Source organism: Zophobas morio, unplaced genomic scaffold (genome assembly GCF_036711695.1).
Source record: "Zophobas morio isolate AGI-343-1 ecotype UQ-CSIRO unplaced genomic scaffold, CSIRO_AGI_Zmor_V1 ptg000009l, whole genome shotgun sequence".
Taxonomy (NCBI): Eukaryota; Metazoa; Arthropoda; class Insecta; order Coleoptera; family Tenebrionidae; genus Zophobas; species Zophobas morio.
Window position 1 is genome coordinate 9,758,428 of NW_026972114.1, and position 21,113 is coordinate 9,779,540.

At 35.9% G+C, this 21,113-nt stretch overlaps 2 protein-coding genes across 3 annotated transcripts; both read left to right on the top strand.

Moving 5' to 3' along the window:
* Positions 1–153: 153 nt before the first annotated feature.
* On the top strand, positions 154–11,332 carry LOC135125829 (transferrin 2). Of its 2 annotated transcripts, XM_064051543.1 has the most exons (11): positions 154–328; positions 407–475; positions 550–728; positions 778–1,053; positions 1,103–1,397; positions 6,043–6,950; positions 7,064–7,228; positions 7,506–7,800; positions 8,055–8,426; positions 8,476–8,647; positions 10,906–11,332. In XM_064051543.1, exons 1-11 carry the CDS (start codon positions 256–258, stop codon positions 11,132–11,134), a joined length of 3,033 nt encoding a protein of 1,010 aa, XP_063907613.1. In that variant the 5' UTR covers positions 154–255; the 3' UTR covers positions 11,135–11,332. The 2 variants fall into 2 exon arrangements, with proteins under 2 accessions (XP_063907613.1, XP_063907612.1); XM_064051542.1 differs by lacking the exon at positions 407–475.
* On the top strand, positions 11,323–21,113 carry LOC135125832 (phosphoacetylglucosamine mutase). Its single transcript, XM_064051546.1, has 6 exons — positions 11,323–11,643; positions 11,700–11,770; positions 11,817–11,946; positions 19,042–19,498; positions 19,547–19,986; positions 20,149–21,113. The coding sequence occupies exons 1-6, from the start codon at positions 11,423–11,425 to the stop codon at positions 20,594–20,596; spliced, it is 1,767 nt and encodes a 588-aa protein (XP_063907616.1). The 5' UTR covers positions 11,323–11,422; the 3' UTR covers positions 20,597–21,113.

Here is a 21,113-nt window from a genome sequence, read left to right on the forward strand (position 1 = left end):
AATGCGACCGTTACAATTACAAACAGGGGTACAAAAACATCAACAAAAATGAGATATACCGCCAAACATGCGCCAAACCGACGCGTCGTGTTCACGTTGTGTTTTTTAGGCATTGTAGTGGCAGAACTGCAGTTAAAAAGAGAGAGAGAGAGAATGTAATGTTGCTCGCCTTATCTCTGTTTGTTTTGGGTGTGTTGTCATATTATGTTGTGATAGTGTGTTATCAATGATTTAAAATCAAAATAATCCCAAGCTATGGGTTTTAGAGATAGGACTTATCTTTATCTTTTCTTTCTAATTATAGTTAGTGTTTTTGTGATAAGTGCAGGTAAATTTAGCCAATAAGAATTTTTGGTTAAGTAGGCGGGGTCGTGCATGTTATTAGTCATTTGTTTTTAATTATCAGCACCAATTTTCCTCATTTTCTCCGTTTCAGCATTTTTCCTAGTCCTCAGTCATAACAAAAATAGCAAAAGTTAGTATTAACCCGTCATCCATCATTAACATAACAAAATTGTGAAAACGCCCAGTGAGAAAAACCAATTTTAGGTCAAAACTTTTGGAAAACCACCCAGTTCGAAAATGAACCACCAGAAGACAAACGAATTAAAATTGTTTGGTGCACCATCAGCCGCCCCGAACAACGCAAATGCCGTAATTTTGCAATGGCTAATGAAAGAGACAAGATCAAAGTGGGTTATGACGCCTTCAAAATAGATTGCATCCAGGTACGTAGACTAAATTAGAACCAGCCCTTTGTAAAATTAATAACCACAGGCCTATGATAAAGAGGAATGTATGCGTCTACTTGATCAAGGCAATGCTACAATTACAACACTTGACGCTGGTGAGGTTTTTGTGGGGGGGCGCTATAACAGTTTGGTCCCTATATCTCAAGAAGTACTAGAAGGGGGCTCACAACACTACTATGCGGTTGCAGTTATTAAAAAAGACACTCTTCCAGAAGTACACAGTCTTTTTGATTTAAAAAGTACGAGAGCGTGCTTTGCAGGCGTTGAGAAATTTGCGGGATGGGTGGTCCCAATTTATACAGTATGTGTACTACAATAGTTACAAAAGTGTGGTAATTTTTGTATTTTAGTTGATGAATGAGGGCGGCATGGAGATTATTGATTGTAATAATCATGTGAAAACAGCAACAAAATATTTTGGGCCTTCTTGTGCCGTCAATTGTTTAACCGATAAGTACAACCCCATTGGGGATAATTCAGATAGGTTGTGCCAACTTTGTATAGGGAAGATACCAGGGGGGAGGTGTTCCAGTTCAGATCCGTATGCGGGGTATGAAGGAGCTTTTCGGTGTTTGGTAGAAGCAGGGGATATTGCGTTTTTGAAACATACTACTGTTGCGGAGCTGGTAGCACTGGATGAGTTTGGTAAGTTGAAAAGTTTGGTTTTTTTTTCATAACCATATTAACAGAATGTAGTGGAAGGTCTCTGTAAATTGAGTACAATATTTACTGACAATAAGATATATGTATTATATGTAGTAATATGTATATGACATAACGAGTGTTCACTTGAAAAAACTCATCAAGTTCGCATTGCTTTTTTGGTGGAAGAAAACGTAGCGAAAAATATGTTTAGTTTCAACATGTCAAAAAACAGAGAAATTTGTAACCCATTGTTTTCGTTCGTGTAATCGAGGATTTTATTTTGTATACTTCTGTGAAGTTAAAAGATGGTAATGTAATAACAATGTCTGTTCACGTATTAAAGATCCAGCAACACCGCAATTCACTTGGAAAAATATAGCAGGAATTTCGTAAAGTTTAATGAAATAATTTAAGAGAAAATATTAAATCTGTTTGATTGTAAATTGTAAACGAGTCCGTCGGCCGACTCTCTACTTTTACGTTTTCTCGACCTTTCATGACCCCTAGAGTACGAAGAAATAAGTCTTTTTCCGTTTGTCTGTCTGTCCGTCCGTCCGTCTGTCTGTCTGTCTGTCCGTCCGTCCGTCTGTCTGTCTGTCTGTCTGTCTGTCTGCCGTCACGGATTTTTATTAAACAAAGAATCTTCGAAAGTATTGGGTCAATATTAGAAATATCACGTAGATGGTAAAGCATTAACCAAAATTTGTTTAATCATCCTCACCAATAATGTGATGACGTTACTTCAAAATTGTACATAGTAAATGGATTTTAAATTGTATAAAATAACATAGTCCTACACATGTAGTTTATGACTCCGTGTTCATAACCGAAACGTCCAGATTTTTAGAAAAAAAATCAAAATTATAAAACATTTTGCAATTTCATTTTGAATCTGCAAAACCGAATGCTTTGAAATCTTGCAGATGTTTTCAGGTTATGATAGGCATGATAAATTTTTAATCAAAATATATTCACTTATCCCCTCAAAAAAATTTTGCCGAATAAGTCCTATCTAAAATGTAGAAAATATGAGGAGTCTGTAATTGTGATTTGTGATTCCTTTAATATTTTTTGGATTTGCTTATACAAGGTGACTCAAAAAAATTAATGAATATGAAAATTTATTTTATTGATTTAATCAGGAACTACAAAATCTAATGCTTTGAAATCTTGGAGATGTTTTAAAGTTATCACATCAAAATGTATTTGCTCATTCCCCCTTATGAATTGATGACGTCACCTCAAAATTTTGCTGAGCAAATCCTATCTTAAAAAAAATTTGATGAGTACAGTATAACCTCGGTAATTCGAATTAATTGAAGAAAAGCTGTGTTCGGATTAGCGATTTGTTCGGATAAGCGATTTTCCCAAAAATATGAAAGGGAAATGAATAACAACTTCATACATTGGTAAAAACAAACTTCAAGAAATAAACTTTAATTTTATTAAACAAAAATAAAGTTTTCTTAAGCAACAATGGATAATCAATATGTATATTCCAAAAAATATTACTTCGTGACAATAAACACGCTGTATTTTTGGAATCAGCACGTCAAGATCTGTCACCCTGATTTTTTTGAGAATTTTTAGACGACATTTTTAAAAATGAAATTTTTCACTATGTGTATACTTCTTATGCAACTTTCAACCCATTTTCAACGATTTTCGAAATTTAAATACTAAATGGTAAATATATATATTTTCTATAGTAAATATATACATATATATGTTTTCTTCTATATTTCAGACCGCAAAGGTCACTTCCGGCCTCATTTCTTCGATAACTCCAACCATTATTCCAGAATCACCCATTGAAATTTCGCAATTTTTAAAAATTTCAAAAAATTCAAATGTCACACCGACTTTTTCGAAAATATTTTTTGAAATCAGCACGTCGGGATCTACATATATCCCTGGGGTTTTTGAAAATTTTTAGACGACTTTTTCAAAAATGAAATTTTTCACTATATATCCCCTTTCTGCAAATTTCGACCCATTTTCGACGATGTTCGACATTTAACTAAATACATTGATAAAATATTGCGTCATTTTTGCATGTCGGTACATGATTGCAGAGTTTTTGTTCTGATTAAAGAGACTTGGACTTCAATCGTGGATTCGGATTATAGATGTTCTACTGTATATGCAGAGTGATTAAAATTGATTGAGAGAGTTGGTACTTCCTGTTTCGGCCGTGAAGTTTGTCAACCTTATGATAGATTTGTTTAAGGTTATGTGGCAATGAATTCAGTGGCGTGACAAGAGAACTTAATAAACCAAATTATTCAAGTTCAGGTTTACCAACTCTTTTAATTAGTTTTGATGACCCTGTACTATACTTGTGATTTGTCACTGCATTAATATGTTTTAGATCTGCTTATACAGGTGACTCAAAAAAAATTAGTAAATCACTCAACTTATTTTATTGAATAAATCAAGAATTGCAAAACTGCGAAACTGAATGCTTTGAAACCTTGCAGGCGTTTTAAAGTGATTGTACGCATGGTAAATTGTTAATCAAAAATAAACACCCAATCAGATTTAGGAATTTAACTCGTTACTATGGAAATTTGCAATTTAACACCTTTTAAATTTAACAAGTTTTTACAAGATTAATAGAAGCAGAATCAGTTTTATCTTGGCAAGTACTAGCCCCGCCCACCCGCCCTGTATTTTTTGGAGTGTATGTCATTTGCCAAAATCAGTTTTATCTTAGCAAGTACTAGTCCCGCCCACCCACCCTCTATTTTCTCAGAGGATTATGTCATTTGTCAAACTTAGTCTTATCTTCGCAAATACCAGCATTATGGCAAATAACGTACCATTTAAGAAAATAGAGGGTGGGTGAACGGGGCTAGTATTGCTAAGATAAGATTTATTTTGGCAAATGACATATCCTCTGAGAAAGTATAGGGCGGGTGGGCGGGGCCAGTACTTGCTAATATAGGACTGATTTTGCCTCTATTAATCTTGTAAAAACTTGTTAAATTTAAAAGGTGTTAAATTGCAAATTTCCATAGTAACGAGTTATATTCCTAAATCTGATTGGGTGTTTATTTTTTGTTTCATTCTACTTCAGGAACGAGGGAAGTTCTGTTGAAACAACTTTCAACCAATTTTTTAGATTTGCTTATACAAGTGACTCAAAAAAATTAATACATCAGTCCAATTTATTTTATTGAATAAATCAAGAATTGCAAAACTGGATGCTTTGAAATCTTGCAGATGTTTTAAAGTTATTGTAAGTATGTAACCAAAATATATCTGTTTATATTGCCCCCAAAAAATCGATGACGTCACCTCAAAATTTTGCCGAATAAATTCTACGTAAAATGTGCACAATATGATGAGTTTTTACTTGTGATTTATCATTGCATTCATATTTTTTTAGATTTGTCCTCTGTTTTCTCAGAGGATATGTCATTTACCAAAATTAGTCTTATCTTAGCAAGAACTAGCCCCGCCCACCCGCCCTCTATTTTCTTAGATGGGATGGCATTTGCCAAAATCAGTTTTACCTTAGCAAGTACCAGCCCCGCCCACCCACCCTATATTTTCTCAGAGGATCATGTCATTTGCCAAAATCAGTCTTATCTTCACAAATACTAGCATTTTGGCAAATGACATACCTTTTTAGAAAATAGAGGGCGGGTGAACGGGGCTAGTACTTGCTAAGATAAGATTTATTTTGGCAAATGACATATCCTCTGAAAAAATAGAGGGCGGGTGGGCGGGGCTAATACTTGTTAAGGTAAGACTGATTTTGCCTCTATCAATCTTGTAAAAACTTGTTAAATTTAAAAGGTGTTAAATTGCAAATTTCCATAGTAACGAGTTAAATTCCTAAATCTGATTGGAGCGAGGGAAGTTCTGTTGGAACAACTTTCGACCAATTTTTTAGATTTGCTTATACAGGGTGACTCAAAAAAAATCAGTCAATTTATTTTAATGAATAAATCAAGAATTGCAAAACTAAATGCTTTGAAATCTTGCAGACGTTTTCAACTCATTGTATTTTTTTTTTTATAAGCATGGTAAATTGTTAGTCAAAATAAATCTATTTATTCCCCCCCAAAAAATTGATGACGTTATCACAAAAGTTTGCCGAATAAATTCTACCCAAAATGTGCTAAATATGATGAGTTTTTACTTGTGATTCACCATTGCATTAATATTTTTTATTGATCAAATTAAGAACGAGTCACCCAATTTTCCCGAAAATGTGAAAATACAAACATCTTTATTTAAAAAGAATTATAATAATGATATTCAGAACATTTTGTCGATTGTAGCTTACTACTTCATTGTTTTGATCCTCTGCTTTGAGGGGACGAACTCATCAAATCCAACTGATTTCTACGTGACATTCTTCCGATGTATAAACATAAACACTTTCAAATTGTCTTTCTTATCGAGGATAACCTAAAGACGTCCAGTAATAGCCATACCATCGGGCAATTTGGTACTTTCATATTTTATCGATATTTCATAACCACTAGACAAGGCCGTAGCTAGGGGGAGCCGCACTTTATGGACAAGGGAAGTTCTGTCGAAGTAATCTTCCACCAATTTTGTTATTATGTTACCAACAAGTCAGCACATGATTGATCATGAACCACTTAGGAGTTTTTATTTTTTTTTTTAGTGTCAATAACGAAAGAGTCTTTCCAACTTCTCTGCAAAGATGGTTCTCGCCGCCCAGTGGACGACTACATGTCGTGTAATTGGGGCCGAGTCCCCTCCGACGCCATCGTCACAACATCAGCATCGTCTTTCGAAAAACGTAAAAAGTATCAACTATTCCTCGAAAAAGCAGCTAAAATATACAACCATGGAAATCGTCACAACACGAGTCAATACGACCAAGATCAAAACCGCTACGACAGCCGCGAACCCCAATACGATCAATTCGGTAACAGGATCAATGACCATCCGGACGACGATCGGTACGGCAGACCCGAATACGATCAGTATGGCAACAGAGTAACCGAGCGGCCCGAATATGATCAGTACGGCAACAGAGTAACCCCTCAACCCGAATACGATCAATACGGCAACAAAGTAACCGCTCGACCCGAATATGATCAATACGGCAATAAAGTAACCGATCGACCCGGGTATGATCAACACGGCAACAGAGATACTGCTCAACCCGAGTATGACCAATACGGCAATAGGGTGTCGCGGTATAAGCGTCAAAACTTCGGTAACTTTGGCGGGCAGGACCGGCCTAGGTATGATTCAAATAACTATAATCAATACGGACGTGATGAGACACCGAATAATGACCCGTATCGGACGAATAACGATAATAGATATGGAAATACGGAACGACCATTTTATCGAGATCCGCACATTTATAACAGACAGGAGTATGGTGTGAACATAGACCCTTATGAAGATGGCAGCTATAACAGAAATAGGGATCAGTTTTACAATAACTCGTTGCCTGATTATTATGATAACGGCAACAGAAATAATACGTTTTTTGAGGTCTTCAGCTTGTTCGAGTCGTCGCCGAGGTACGGAATTCACGGAAATTTGCTATTCCAGGTAATTTTATTTTATTTATCAGTGAACACTTTTTAATAATAAAAAAAAAAAATAATTTACGCAAGTCTCCATCAGTAACACCTTGATTTATAATATTGTATTTTAATTTCTAGGACTCAACTCGAAACATCGTCCCTCTCAATGAAAATCTCCAAACTTACACCAGCTTTCTAGGCAACTCCATGAATGTATTAATGGGAGTAAGAGAATGTCCAGTTAACCGCATGACTCTTTGCGTGACATCAGAAGTCGAAAAAGACAAATGCATCAAAATGAAGGTACACGCAGGAGATATCACAGTTATTAATAATAATGAATGATCGTTAATAATTTTCATAAGTTTCTCAAACAGTCGAATCATGTTGATCAATTGTAATCACTTGTCCGGTGATACGGATAAATGATCGGTAGTCAAGTGAGGCTCTTTTGTGGGACGAAATCAGTCTATATGTTGGAATTCTACAACCACAAACGTTAGAAAGTCTTGCTTGAATGCCGGTCATTCTCGGGTCAGTAATGGGTTTATAGTAATGATAAATTTATTTTTATTTTTAGATTGCGCTTAAAGCCCAACTCCTCAAACCTGACATGGAATGTTACAGAGGACACTCACAAATTAACTGTATGCAGGCAGTCAGGTCCGGACTAGCCGACGTTACTGTTTTAGACGCTAGCGATATCTATACTGCCGGCTTAAACTTCGAATTAATCCCCTTCATTAGTGAAATTTACAATTTAAATGAACCAGAATCTTATGTCGTAGCAGTAGGTAAAGAATCAGACCCAGATACCGAATTAACGTACTTACGAGGCAAATACACTTGCCACGGAGGAATTAACACCGCCGCAGGTTAGTATAGTTCTCATACACCAGCGATACCGCGAAAACTTTTAATTGCTATCAATACACAGTTTAAAAATCTTGAGTGAGAAGTTATAAAATGTAAATAACAACTTGGGGAAATGACCTTAACCTTAAATTTTCGTTACATAAAACTTACTGACCAGTACCTGGTCACTTATGCATACTAAACTACAAAATTAGGCACTTTGGTGTTAACGTATAAGAAGCAGCTGTGTAAATATTCAAAATGTCGCTACTAGGTTGGGTCTACCCTCTCGCCTTCCTCATAAGCAACGGCTGGATCCGCCCCTACGGCTGCAACAGCATTCGCGCCGCCGCCGAGTATTTCTCCAAAAGCTGCGTCCCGGGGGCTCTGAGTACGGAGTACAACACAGGTGTGCCATATGACAACATGTGCGACCTGTGTCATGGTACCAGCTACCGGTACTGTCGCCGAGACGCCTCCGAGGACTATTACGGTCATACGGGAGCGTTCAGGTGCCTGGTGGAAGGCGGCGGTCAGGTGGCGTTCGTTACACACACGACGGTGACGCAGAATACGGGTGGCAAGAGGGAGGAATGGTGGGCTAGGGATAACTTGAACGACGACTTTGAGTTGTTGTGTCCGGATGGTAATTATGGCGGTTTGGAAAAATCTTCGGCTTCACAGATTGATTTCAGGTACAAGGGCGGAAATTCAGGACTACGAGAAGTGTAATTTGGGGAAGGTTAAGGCGAATGCGATTGTGACAAGAGGCGGTTATGGGTACAACGAAACGCATTTGAATGCGTTCATTAATTTGTTCTTGTACGCGCAGACGTTTTATGGGAGGAGGACAACGGATGAGTTTAGGTAGATATAGATGCTGTGTTATGCAGAAGTGGTGGTTTGGTGTAGTTGGGATATTTTTAACGTGGGAAAGCACTCGAAAATTTTACAGAAAAAGAATTTGAGATTTACTTGACAAAATAATAATAATAATAATCATAATTTTGATGAGACGTTAAAAGTTACGATTGGTTTAAGGTTAAAAGTTTTATTGTTAGGTTAAGATTTTTACCTAAATAAACATGCGGGATACAATTAAGGTTGTAAGGTTAACCCTTAAAGGTTTATTTAACAAAAAATTGAATAGTATTCATTGTTTTCAATAGAAAACACAATAACTGTAAGTATACGTCATTTGAAAATATAATCTGGTATGAATTGTAAAATTTGTGCAGACAAAAAAAATACGTGAGGTTAGGAACTGTGGAGCATGAAAATTTATGTTCAATTTAAATTATACAGCAAAGAAAATTACTGAGACTAAAATTTTGAGATAGAAAAAACGCGCATGAGGTGGAAACAAAGAATTGACATGATGTTAAATTATGCCACACTTTATCAACGATTCAAACAAAGAATTTACAAGATGTGAAATTATGCCTTGATCCAAGTGACTGGTTACTTAAAACAATTCGCTTTGAGAGATTATATCGTGGACTGTCCCCAGCTTATCCCAAACAAACACATGATAAATAAACACAAAATGCATCCTTCGTTGCGAGAAAAATGTCTGGGTGATGTGATGATTATTTACCTGGCTAAGGGGAAAAATTGAATCCCTCCGTCCCTCAATCCATGATATTATGAATTCTACCGAACTTTCACGGTGCTTTTCTCAGAGTGGGACAACGTTAGGTTAATTTAACTGCCGTAAATGAACTATTAGCAATCTTGTGTGAAGAATTAAGAAGTGTTATAATGTAACACTAAATATAAGCATCCAGAAATTTTATTTATAACTTGATAAACAAAGGATGAGTCGTGACTAAATGAATTTCATGAAATCTTCTAGCAAGTGCTTTCTCTGAACAAGATTGTGACTGTTAAATTGTGTTAGGATCAGTTAACGATTAAAATCCAAATATGAACTGTGAGTTTACAAACAATAAAACAAACACGTGTTGGCGTCGGTCGAAAATTCGCATATTTCCACTTGGAAAAACAGCAATAATTAGCTACGCTTGTTGGGGAAACGGAGGCGTCGTCGTCGTTACGATTAATTTTCGTTAAACAAAGGCTTCCCGATTTTTTTAAGTACCAAACCAACTAAACTTAATCTAGCTTCCTTACCGCGTGCTTTCACTCACCGAAACAAAACAACAGTGACGCGCCACCCCTCTACAAAGCAAGCACACTTCACTACCAACCCTCTCACTAGACATTCTTCGGATATTCCCTAGGAGAGCTACCAACCGTAAAATAACTAAACTTGCGCATGGTTGCCTATGTTTAACTACTTTCTGAGTACATTTTTAATTCAAATTTGATCACCACACATTCCTAAATAAATCCAAGTGTTTTCCACATTTTTCATGTTTTATGGGTACTTATTGCAGCGCTACATATTTTTTTAATGAACAAAATTTCTCAGTAAAGTCGCAAATGACATTGCTCACATCTTTTATTATATTTAGTATAAGGATTTGCCAAACACAAACGTATCAAACGTTTTAGTCATCAAGATACAAAGTGTCTTTACTTTCCGTCTGACCATTTAGATGTTGATACAAACAGTTATTTATTGTTATGGCTAGATAGCGTACATGACATTGAACAAAAGAGAGACTCTGGTCGTGGGACCAGAGTTAGATTTCACGATTATAGCACATTACATTACGACTTTAACAACCAAAAAAACCCTAAAAATAAAGGTCCTTTTATGGCGAGATTTCAGATTTTCTAAAGTACTGTACCTCATAAAAGCTATACATGGTAGACATAAATCACTGTTACGTCATGCATTGACGTTTAAGCATAATTTCAACATCTGTCGTTTATGTTACGTATTAATTGTTCAAGAAGCATTTGTCGTAAAAGTTGAAATTTTCGCTGATGTAACGTCGAAAATCTCAAATATTAAACAAGAAATCGGCATACCCCAAATTTAACAAAAGGTGGCCCCGAAAGGAGGCGTGAAACACTTGTATGTATAAAAAAAAAAAAAAAATGGAGTGGCTGGGGATTGCTTTTAAGTAGTACTTTTTATACAAAGGAAAAATAGTAGAAACAACCTGTCGCAGTCTAGACGTGCGATTTTTTCATGGCTTGATGATTTTTTACAGTTTCAGTATGTTTTCCTCAAAACCGCCCTTCACGGATCTGATATTCCAAGATGCAACAACTCAGTTGAAGGTCATTCACCCAACCAAACGTCATTATGCCGAATATCTAGGCAGCGACTTCCTGAGGGCTCGAAGGATCGTCGATTGTCACGCAGGAAGTGCTTCAATAAGTGCCTCCATTATCACATTATTGAGCGTCTCTGCTGTTGTTATGATTGTTAGGCTTTAAGTTATTTTAAGCACATTTTTATACGTTTTTATATTTTATCTTTTGATGTGTACAGAATCGTGTCCGTCCATTTAGTGATTTGTTTGGGGTCAAATACCATATGTTAAAGAGATTAATGTAATTTTCCGTCCGCAGTCATATCATTACAGATAACGAAAAAACAGATTTTGTAAGACGTAAATTATAATTTTACAATAAGTCGGATCGTTGTGTTAATACCATTAAGACCACTCCCCGACCCCACACTACTTAAGTGAAAGTCAATTAAAATTCATTTAGCAACCCGCCATGAACTTAAAGTGGTATACACTATTAGTCATCCTCTCGCTCTTTCTCTCTCACACACGTTCCCTTACACTCCTTACGGAAAAGGTGTCACCAGTCTCTCAAGTGGTTTTTATCAGCATGGCAAATAATAGTTACAGAACGGTCTACGCTTTCGCCAGAGAAATGCACCCAAAAACGGTGAAAACGGACATCCAATACGGAACGGCGGGTTTCCGAACAAAGTGAGTGAAAATTCCTAATTCAAAGAAATTGAGGTTATGTAGTGATTTCGTCGTAGGGCCACCAATTTGGGCTATGTTATGTACCGGATGGGGTTGCTGGCGGTGCTGCGCGCCAGATACAAGCGAGGTGAGTGCGATTCGTGTTAAGGGTGCTTTTTTATGGGGGGTTGCAGGCGTCATCGGGGTCATGATCACCGCCTCGCACAACCCTGAGCCGGACAACGGGGTGAAATTGGTCGATCCGAAGGGGGAGATGCTGGACCAAAGCTGGGAAAAATGGGCCACGAAATTTGCCAATGTTGGGTAAGCATCCCCGTATTACAAGGAAGTCGTAAATTTATTAATTAAACATTAAACAAAAATTGTTTTGATTGGGGTTTTTTATGCGGTGGTGGGTGGAGGCCGAAGTGTGTAGATTGTATTGATAAATGGCCGATTAGATTATGTTGTCAGATTTGTTTTTCTAATTCAAGATAAATGTTTGATTTCGAGGAAAGTTCAAATAAATGGGATGACGTTTCGATTGGAATTTCGAGGTCGACCGGCGAAAATCGTGGCGTCACCTGGTGACGAACGGGGCAATGACATAACGTCAGGCGAAATTGGCGCCGGCTTTGAACTATTAATAGTTGTTTCTTGGAAAAATACTCTTAGATGTGTCGTAATTCTAGCCTGAGAAATTTACAACAAGAAACACTTCGTTAATTTTAAAAATAACAAGCTAAAGTTTCACTTAATTAATTACCGCATGAAGATTCATAATATAGTGCGATTATTTCCAGTTTGTGCACACGCGACGAGGAATATCCGGTTTCTAAATTTGTGCCTTCCATAAACTGCTTTTTTCACTTTTTTCGTATTTATTCACACAGCCCATAAAGTTGATTACGTAATTTGGAAAAATAGGAATTATTTATTAAAGTATACTTAAGTCTGAGCATGTAGTATTACTCACAGAACACCTATACTTATTACTTATACTTACATTTTTGAGGTATTTCGTTGATTACCTCAGCAACACGTAATTTTCGTGATATAGTTCTACATTGTTCATGTCAGAACTAGTGATTTTATCTTCACTAAACAGTTGATATCAGATGGTAGAGTTTTGTAGTAGTTGAATTACATTTACTTGAAGCTCGGTTCTGCATAAATATTTAAAACTTTCTTCATTGTAATCTTTTCCTGGTATAAAAGTATTATACAAGTCTCAGCAAGCACAAATTATAAGAGAGTGTAATACATAATCACTTTCTTGTAACAATTATTACATATTCCGTCTGTCTTATCAGTTGTCGATTTTACTGGTCAGATAAGTTTTCAAAACTACGGGACTGATTACTTTCCAATTTTAGGTGCAAAATTTTGATGGCGTCATTTAAAAATTTGGAAAGCAAATGTAAATGTAAAATTAATAAAACTAAATTGAAATTTGTTCGAGAAGTTTATTACTCTTTTATTTTACGAATGCTATCGATTGTATAGTGTATCTACACTTATTATTGTGGTCATTTTCGGAATAATTCTCTGACGTATAAAACGGCTCTTAGAAAAAATTACTAAATAAATATGTCCCCTTTTAGCTGTCTCATCCTGTACATATAAGTTCTTTTGTTTTGTGGAATTAAAGATGTGTTGGATGTCAGTTGAAATTGTTTGGTACTGCTGTACTCTATGGCAGTCATTTTACAGCGACGCAGGCAAATAAGCCGATAAATTGAATTTATGAATGAAAAAAAATTGAAAGTCAAAAGTTTCTTCGCCACTGGAGTACAACCAAACAAATCCAGTCTCTTAAATAAATTATGAAATTTGAATGAATACAGAGTGTCTGGAAAATGGCGAATTAACTCTTAATTAAAAACTTAATTATATGAAAGTAAAATTGGCAACACTGCACGCACCTAATGCGAGAATACCTCCGGATTGCCTTCTGATTTCTTAGTAAGTAAGTGATTTTAAAAAAAAATCATTGATTTAAATCATTTTTGATTTTTTTTTTTTTTGAATTACGAACATATTACATATAATGCAAGTTAACAGTGTTTTAAATGCAATTTAATTCAATAAGTGTACAACTTGCGTACAGGTGCGGACAGTGAATTTCGTCCACACAATTCACGCGAATTCACAAAAATTCACTGTAGTCGGTGCTTTATTGTCATGATGACTGACCTATGTATTGTCAAATTTCATTTAGCTTCGAACCTGCCATCGATTAGTTATTTTAATGAAGGTAAACTAATATCCCCTTTCCAAGACGGTATGTCGCTACACTCTTGGGCTTATCGCGGACTAGTGTTAGTTATCGTATAAAAAAATGTTTGCCCCTTTATGTCAAAATGACAAAAAAAGGTTAGAAAGATCTAAGGGCTAATTTAGAGTTTTTTTCTGTCAAAGAAATTGGGTGGACGAAATTTACCTTTCTGAGAGACCGCGAAGGCGTTGCAATTTACAAGTATAGTCCGATTCTTTTAACTTTGGCAGTGTCTTAAAGTAATAGCAAAAAAGACATCTAGGATAAATAAATAAAATATAAAGCTTTTAAAACTAAATAAAAATAAATTAAAAGTTCAAACTTAAGTCACATTAATTTTTGATTTTTTTCTCACTACTTTTAAAGTTTGAATTATTGTGAGTAACCGAAAAACTAAAAAAACCAAAAAAAAATCAAAAACAATTAAAAACCACAAAAAAAAAATTAAAAAATCGTGTTTTTTTTATCATTGATTATTGATTTTTTTTTAAATCCGATTTTTTCCAACCCTGGTAACGATGGTGACTAAAATCCACATTTTATTTTTTTAAGACAATGACCATAACAACCAGTAGCCATGCATTATTATTAGAGATGTACCGACTGTAGGTCTGGCCGACTAACCGACTAGCCGATTGTTCGGCCAGTAAAAACCGACTAGTCGGCCGACTGTTCGGCTTTGCTAAAACCAGTTTATAAATGCGACAGACAGTGTATTTTTTTTTCTATTTCTCTGACTACCTTAAAAATTTGTTTTATTTTAATAAAAGGTATAACTAAAGTTCCTTTGTTTTCCGAAAAATGTGTTAAATTTGTTTGGATAATTTTAACATTTAATTTTTTTTAGTAACTCAGTATAAAAATAAAGAATAACACAATTTAGGGCCAGTTTATACAATATTTTAACTGAGATTAAGTTGATCGCACATTTAACAAGGCCATTAGCGACGTCTGATTGGCGTAGAGTCGGTCACATGCACGCGGGGTTAAAAATTAAATCGCAATTAAATATTTAATTGAGGTTCTGTAAACCAGGTTTAATTGTTTTATATACTATTTTAATTTTAATAAAAAAAGCCGACCGATCGGCTGTTTAGCCGACCAGTCGCCGACTGCAGCCGACGATGAAAAATGGCCGAATAGTCGGCTTATCCGACCGGTCGGCCACTAGTCGGTACATCCCTAATTATTATTAATAAAACAAGTTGTTATTTTTCATTAATAAATAAACCAAAAAACAAAACCAACAAAAGAAAAATTCATTAAAGCATAACCAATTAAACACTAGAGTTGTTGAAAATTTCTGCCTAGTGACTATAAGTAAGCTCGTAATGTTTCTAAATTTTGATCATTTTTTGTCAATACTACTCTCTGACAAAAGAGAGGGTGTGTGTGGGCGGGACTAGTAGCTACTAGGATAAGACTGATTTTGCCAAATGAGATACCCTCTAAGAAAAGAGAGGGTGGTTGGGCGGGGCTAATACCTGCTAAGATAAGACTGGTTTTTGGCAGATGAGATATCCTCTAAGAAAAGAGGCTGGGTGGGCGGGGCTAATACCTGCTAAGATAAGACTGATTTTGGCAGATGAGATACCCTCTAAGAAAAGAGAGGGTGGGTGGGCGGGGTAATACCTGCTAAGATAAGACTGATTTTGGCAGATGAGATGCCCTCTAAGAAAAGAGAGGGTGGGTGGGAGGGGCTAATACCTGCTAAGATAAGACTGATTTTGGCAGATGAGATACCCTCTAAGAAAAGAGAGGGTGGGTGGGCGGGGTAATACCTGCTAAGATAAGACTGATTTTGGCAGATGAGATGCCCTCTAAGAAAAGAGAGGGTGGGTGGGTGGGGCTAGTACCTGCTAAGATAAGACTTATTTTGGAAAATGACATACCCGCCAAGGAAAGAGAGGGTGGGTGGGCGGGGCTAATACCTGCTGAGATTAAACTGATTTTGGCAAAGGAGATATTCTCTAAAAAAAGAGAAGGTGAGCGGATGGGGCTAGTACCTGCTAAGATAAGACTGATTTAAACAAATGACGTATCCTTTAAGTACTTTAATTAAATTATTGTAAAAAAAGACACTAGGGACTCTAAAGCAATTTCAAATTCTTTCCAAACAGGAATACCTAGAACCTCAAGATTGTTAAATTTTTCAAAAAAAAAAACGTGGTCCCAAAATTAACTCAAAAACAGGTCAGGTCAGAATTTGACAAAGATAGAACACAAAAAAAAATCTCCATGGCTCCCAAAATAATACACCATGGATACCCAAGAGCAGGGTTGGCCTGATTTAAATCGGGATTTTTTTTTTAATTACGAACATACAATTTTTTTCGTCAGCTGCAGTTTACATTTGCCGACCGAAGCACGATTCAAACATGACAGAGCCGCATTTTTGTGATTTGTGAATGTTTGAAAATACGCAGAAAATGAAAATTACAACAATGCCCAGCCCAAACCGCTAATGATAGAAAGTTGAAATTTGGAGAGAATGTTCATTTAGTACTGGAGGCATCGTTTAAAAAGGGATTTCTCGAAATTCATCCCCTAGGGGGGTTAAAAAGGGGTGATAAAATTTGTTTAGAACCAATATACTGTAAATTTAGACCGTTACGTGAAACCTGGTACATTTTAATTCCCTTCAATACAAATAAGGAAATACGTATTTAAGCATTTTCGGAGATTCGACCCCAAAGGGGGTGAAAAGTGGTATCTAAATTTGGGCGGCTAAGTTTGTATAGGAACAATATTTCTATTATAAATTAAAATTTTTACGTGAAACTTGGTATTAATGTTCTTCAGCACAAATAATGAAACCGGTGTTTAAGCATTTTCTAAAATTCAACCCCAAAGGGAGTGAAATGTGGAGGCTAAGTTTGTATGGGAAAATATTTCTATTGTACCTATATTTACATTTTTACGTGAAACTTGGTAATAATGCTCTTCAACACAAGTAATGAAACACGTATTGGAATATTTTCCGAGATTCAACCCCTAAGGGGGTAAAAAAGGGTGTGGCTAAGTTTGTATGAGAAAAATATTTTTATGGTGATGTTTACTTAAAACTTGGTATGAATGCTCTTCAGCACAAATAATAAAACACGTATTTAAGCATTTTTCCAGATTCAATCCCTAAGAGGCTGAAATATGGTGGCTAGATTTGTGTGGGAATATTTCTATTGTAAATTTAAATTTTTACTACTCTTCAACACAAAAAATGAAACACGTATTTCAGATTGTTTCGAGAATTCACCCCTAAGAAAATGAAAGGGGGTGACAAAGTTTTTATGAGCAAACATTTTTTATGTCGATTTTTACTGGAAATTGTATTAATGTCCTTCAACACATTTTTTACTTGAAGGTTGATAATAATGCTCTTCAACACAACGAATCGTCTACGCGAGTAAATAAAAATAAATTAAAAGTTCAAGCTTAAGTGACATAATTTTTTATTTTTTTCTTACTACTTTTAAAGTTTAAATTATTGTGGGTAACCGAAAAACTAAAAAAATAAAAAATCAAAAACAATAAAAAAACCGGATTAATCCAAAAAAAGTCAAAAAAATCGTGAAAAAAAATATCATTGATTTTTGATATTTTTTTTAAATCGGATTTTTTCCAACCTTGCCCAAGAGTCTCCCGAAACAAAAAAAATATTGCGGCATTCAAGACTTTTTCAATTCGTAAAAAATAAAACACTAAAAACTCAAAACATGTTTTCAAATTCATCCAGAAACAAAACACCAGATTCCTTTAAATTTATCCGAAAATAAAAGACCAAGGGACCTAGAATTAACTGGTACTCACTGCTGTCAAATGAAATTTTATCAAACTATTACAAAATTAACACAACCATATCTTACATTCTAACTGAAATGGTAATTAAACATGGTCATGGACGAGAGAAATATTAACTAAAAGTTTTATTACTAGTTATTGTGATAATTAATGTGCTATGTAGTTTGTTAAACGTAGCAAAAGAACCAATTTTAAAATCATTATAACTCCACCGAAATGTGAGAAGGAATTTTTTACTATTTTTTCCAGATACTCGGTATATATTTTTTTATGATGACCCGTATAGATTAAAGTGAAAATTGATTGTTAGTAGGGAGACAATATATCTATTTGAATAAATACAGTGTAATACTAATATCAGTAGTAGTGTATTTCCAAAATTTCAGGAAAATAAAGTAAGCCGTTTTTGATTTTTTTTTTTGTTTGATAAATTGTTAAGTTCAATAATTATGTTGAGTCACGCTGTATGAGTTATGTATTTAAGCTATTATAAAAAAGTATTCATGCACACCACAAGTGTGGACTTTGTTAAATTATAAAATCCTGTTACAGATTTTTCATTTTACTATGTATGCAAAATTTTGAGATGACGTCATTAGTTATGGGTATGACGACAAATTTTTGATCAATCCAATAGTTTCGAAAATTGCTTAATACAATTAACCGTTCGCCGGATGAACCCGATTACGACACTTTCCTAGCTTACATCCAGGAAGTAAAAAAAGAAACTGTTAACTATGCTTTTAATTAAGTAAAGTAAATAATTAAAATCAAACAATGAAGATTAAAACTAACTTTTATTTTACAAGAACACTAATAAAGGCCTTGGATAAGTAAGGGCCTCAGATTCTAGGGTGCAGTAAAGTTTCGTTTCATCGTGTTATAGAGGTTCAAATTTTAATTAAGTTCGTGTTTTGTTCACGCTTCAGAGGACGGAAAAAGTAACATCGAAACTCTTTAGATAAATTTTTGCGGGCACTAATGGAAAAAACTGAACTCTTTTAAATGCAGATCGTAATTTTCATATAAAATGTACTCGATGTGCACAACATGGTTCTACAAAAATTCTAATTATTGCTTTCCCATTTTTCCTCAATCACATCAGCTTATCTGTTCTAGTTATATCCTTTATGGGTTCAACTTGTTTGTTTTGATGGTAGTAACCTAGTAGGCGTAAGATTTATATTAAAATCACCAAACAGATGCAATGAAAGTCGCATAAGCAGTTCTAGTATAATTTTACTTTTGTTTCTGATTTCCACTGTACATTTTCTGTGTTCGGAGGTCGTAAGATTTCCTTTTTATGTAACAAAACTATATCACCTATTAATTGTACATTTTAGTGATGACCAACTTGAAGAGACCATCAACGAAATAATAAAGGAATACGACATTCCCATGACCGATCGAGTAGAAATAGTCGTGGGAAAAGACACTAGACCAAGTAGTCCTAGTCTCGCCAAGTCAGTAATGGACGGTGTTTTAGCCCTAGCCGGGAAACCCATAGACTACGGCATAGTAACGACTCCGCAATTACACTATTTCGTCGTCTGCAAAAACACAAATCGACAATATGGCGAACCGACTGAAGACGGCTACTACAAAAAACTGACTGGCGCCTTTAAAAAACTCCGCGGGGAAACCTACACCAACGGAAATTACAAAAATCGATTACTATATGACGGAGCGAACGGCGTGGGAGCCAAGAAAATCAAGTACTTTCAAGAGTTGCTGGGGAACACCTTAAAAATCGAGATGTTTAACGATGCTATTATTGGTTCCGGCAAGCTGAACTATATGGTAGATAAGTAGCTCGCTTCGCTCGCTCTTTTTAACGTTACTTTTCAGTGCGGTGCTGATTATGTCAAGTCTCAACAAAAATTCCCGACAGGCGTCCCCGTCGAACCCAACGTACGTTGCTGTTCGGTGGACGGCGATGCTGACCGACTCATTTATTATTACATGGACGAAAATAATGGCTTCCACTTAATGGACGGCGACCGAATGGCAACTTTAATCGCTGGTTACTTGAAAGAAGTATTAGAAGAAACCGGAATTGATCTCAATTTAGGTTTAGTTCAAACTGCGTACGCGAATGGCGCTTCGACTGATTACATCGCTAAAAAGTTACAAGTGCCGGTGGCGTGCGTTTCCACTGGCGTTAAGCATTTGCATCATAAGGCACTAGATTACGACATAGGCGTCTATTTCGAAGCAAATGGACACGGAACTATCATTTTCAGCACAAACGCCAAAGAAAAACTGAGAGAGGCAGCAAAAAATAACACGTAAGTACGCGAGAAACAATATTATGCATACAATGAAAAATACGATTGACGTTGCAGTCGTTATAAATGATAATAATAATAGTATGCCTAGTGATAAACATTTTACGAAGTGTTTCACACGACCTTAACACTTCGTTCCGGTAATTAACATGTTCTATGTAGAATTTCAGATGAACGCCGCCTGGCGGCTGAGGCTCTACTTAACCTCATCGACCTAATTAACGAGACTGTAGGTGACGCTATATCGGACATGCTCCTGATAGAGACAATCCTTCACGCCAAAGGCTGGGACATCCAGCAGTGGGAAGACGCTTACACCGACCTCCCGAACAGACTGATGAAGGTGACCGTGCAAGATCGAAACGTCATCACCACGACTGACGCCGAAAGGGTTTGCGTTACTCCTGAAGGTTTGCAAGCAGAAATAGACTCTGCTGCCGCTAAATATAAAAAAGGGAGGTCTTTCGTACGACCTTCGGGAACCGAAGACGTGGTAAGAGTGTACGCGGAGGCAGCTACCAGGGAGGAAGCGGATGAATTGGCTGTGGAAGTGGCTAAAAAAGTACACGAATTAGCCGGAGGTACCGGAAATCCACCGGAATTGAATTAAAAGTGCAATAAATATATAAGCAACGATTTGTTACCTTTGTATTTATTTTGTTATATATGATATTCTGTTGTATCCAGGAGCGGGCTCCGTTTTTCTTCTGGGTGCACATTTGTTGTGCCATCGTACTCTTGCCTAAACAGGGTGTTTTTAATGTCGAGTCAATACGTACCCTTTCAATGGCACTATCACTTGAGACGGTGTGAATATAAGTCCGCACACTTCTTGCCTTAGAGGCTGGGCCTCTTTTTATGTTGTACAAATTTTTTAAATATAGTGGCTTTATGACTACGTCTTGTTTACAACAATGCCCTTAGTGTACTTAATTAAATCACGAATTATGTGGCCATTTCGTACCCAATTGTATTAGAATTGTAATCATTCCATTATATGTGTACGTTGTATTCAGAGGTTGGGTATATTGGTTGCATTTTTAAGACACGTAACTGCCATCAACATCAAAACTAACGGCTTAAGTTATTTTAATTATTTATACTTTTAATAAAAGGTTTGTGTACAG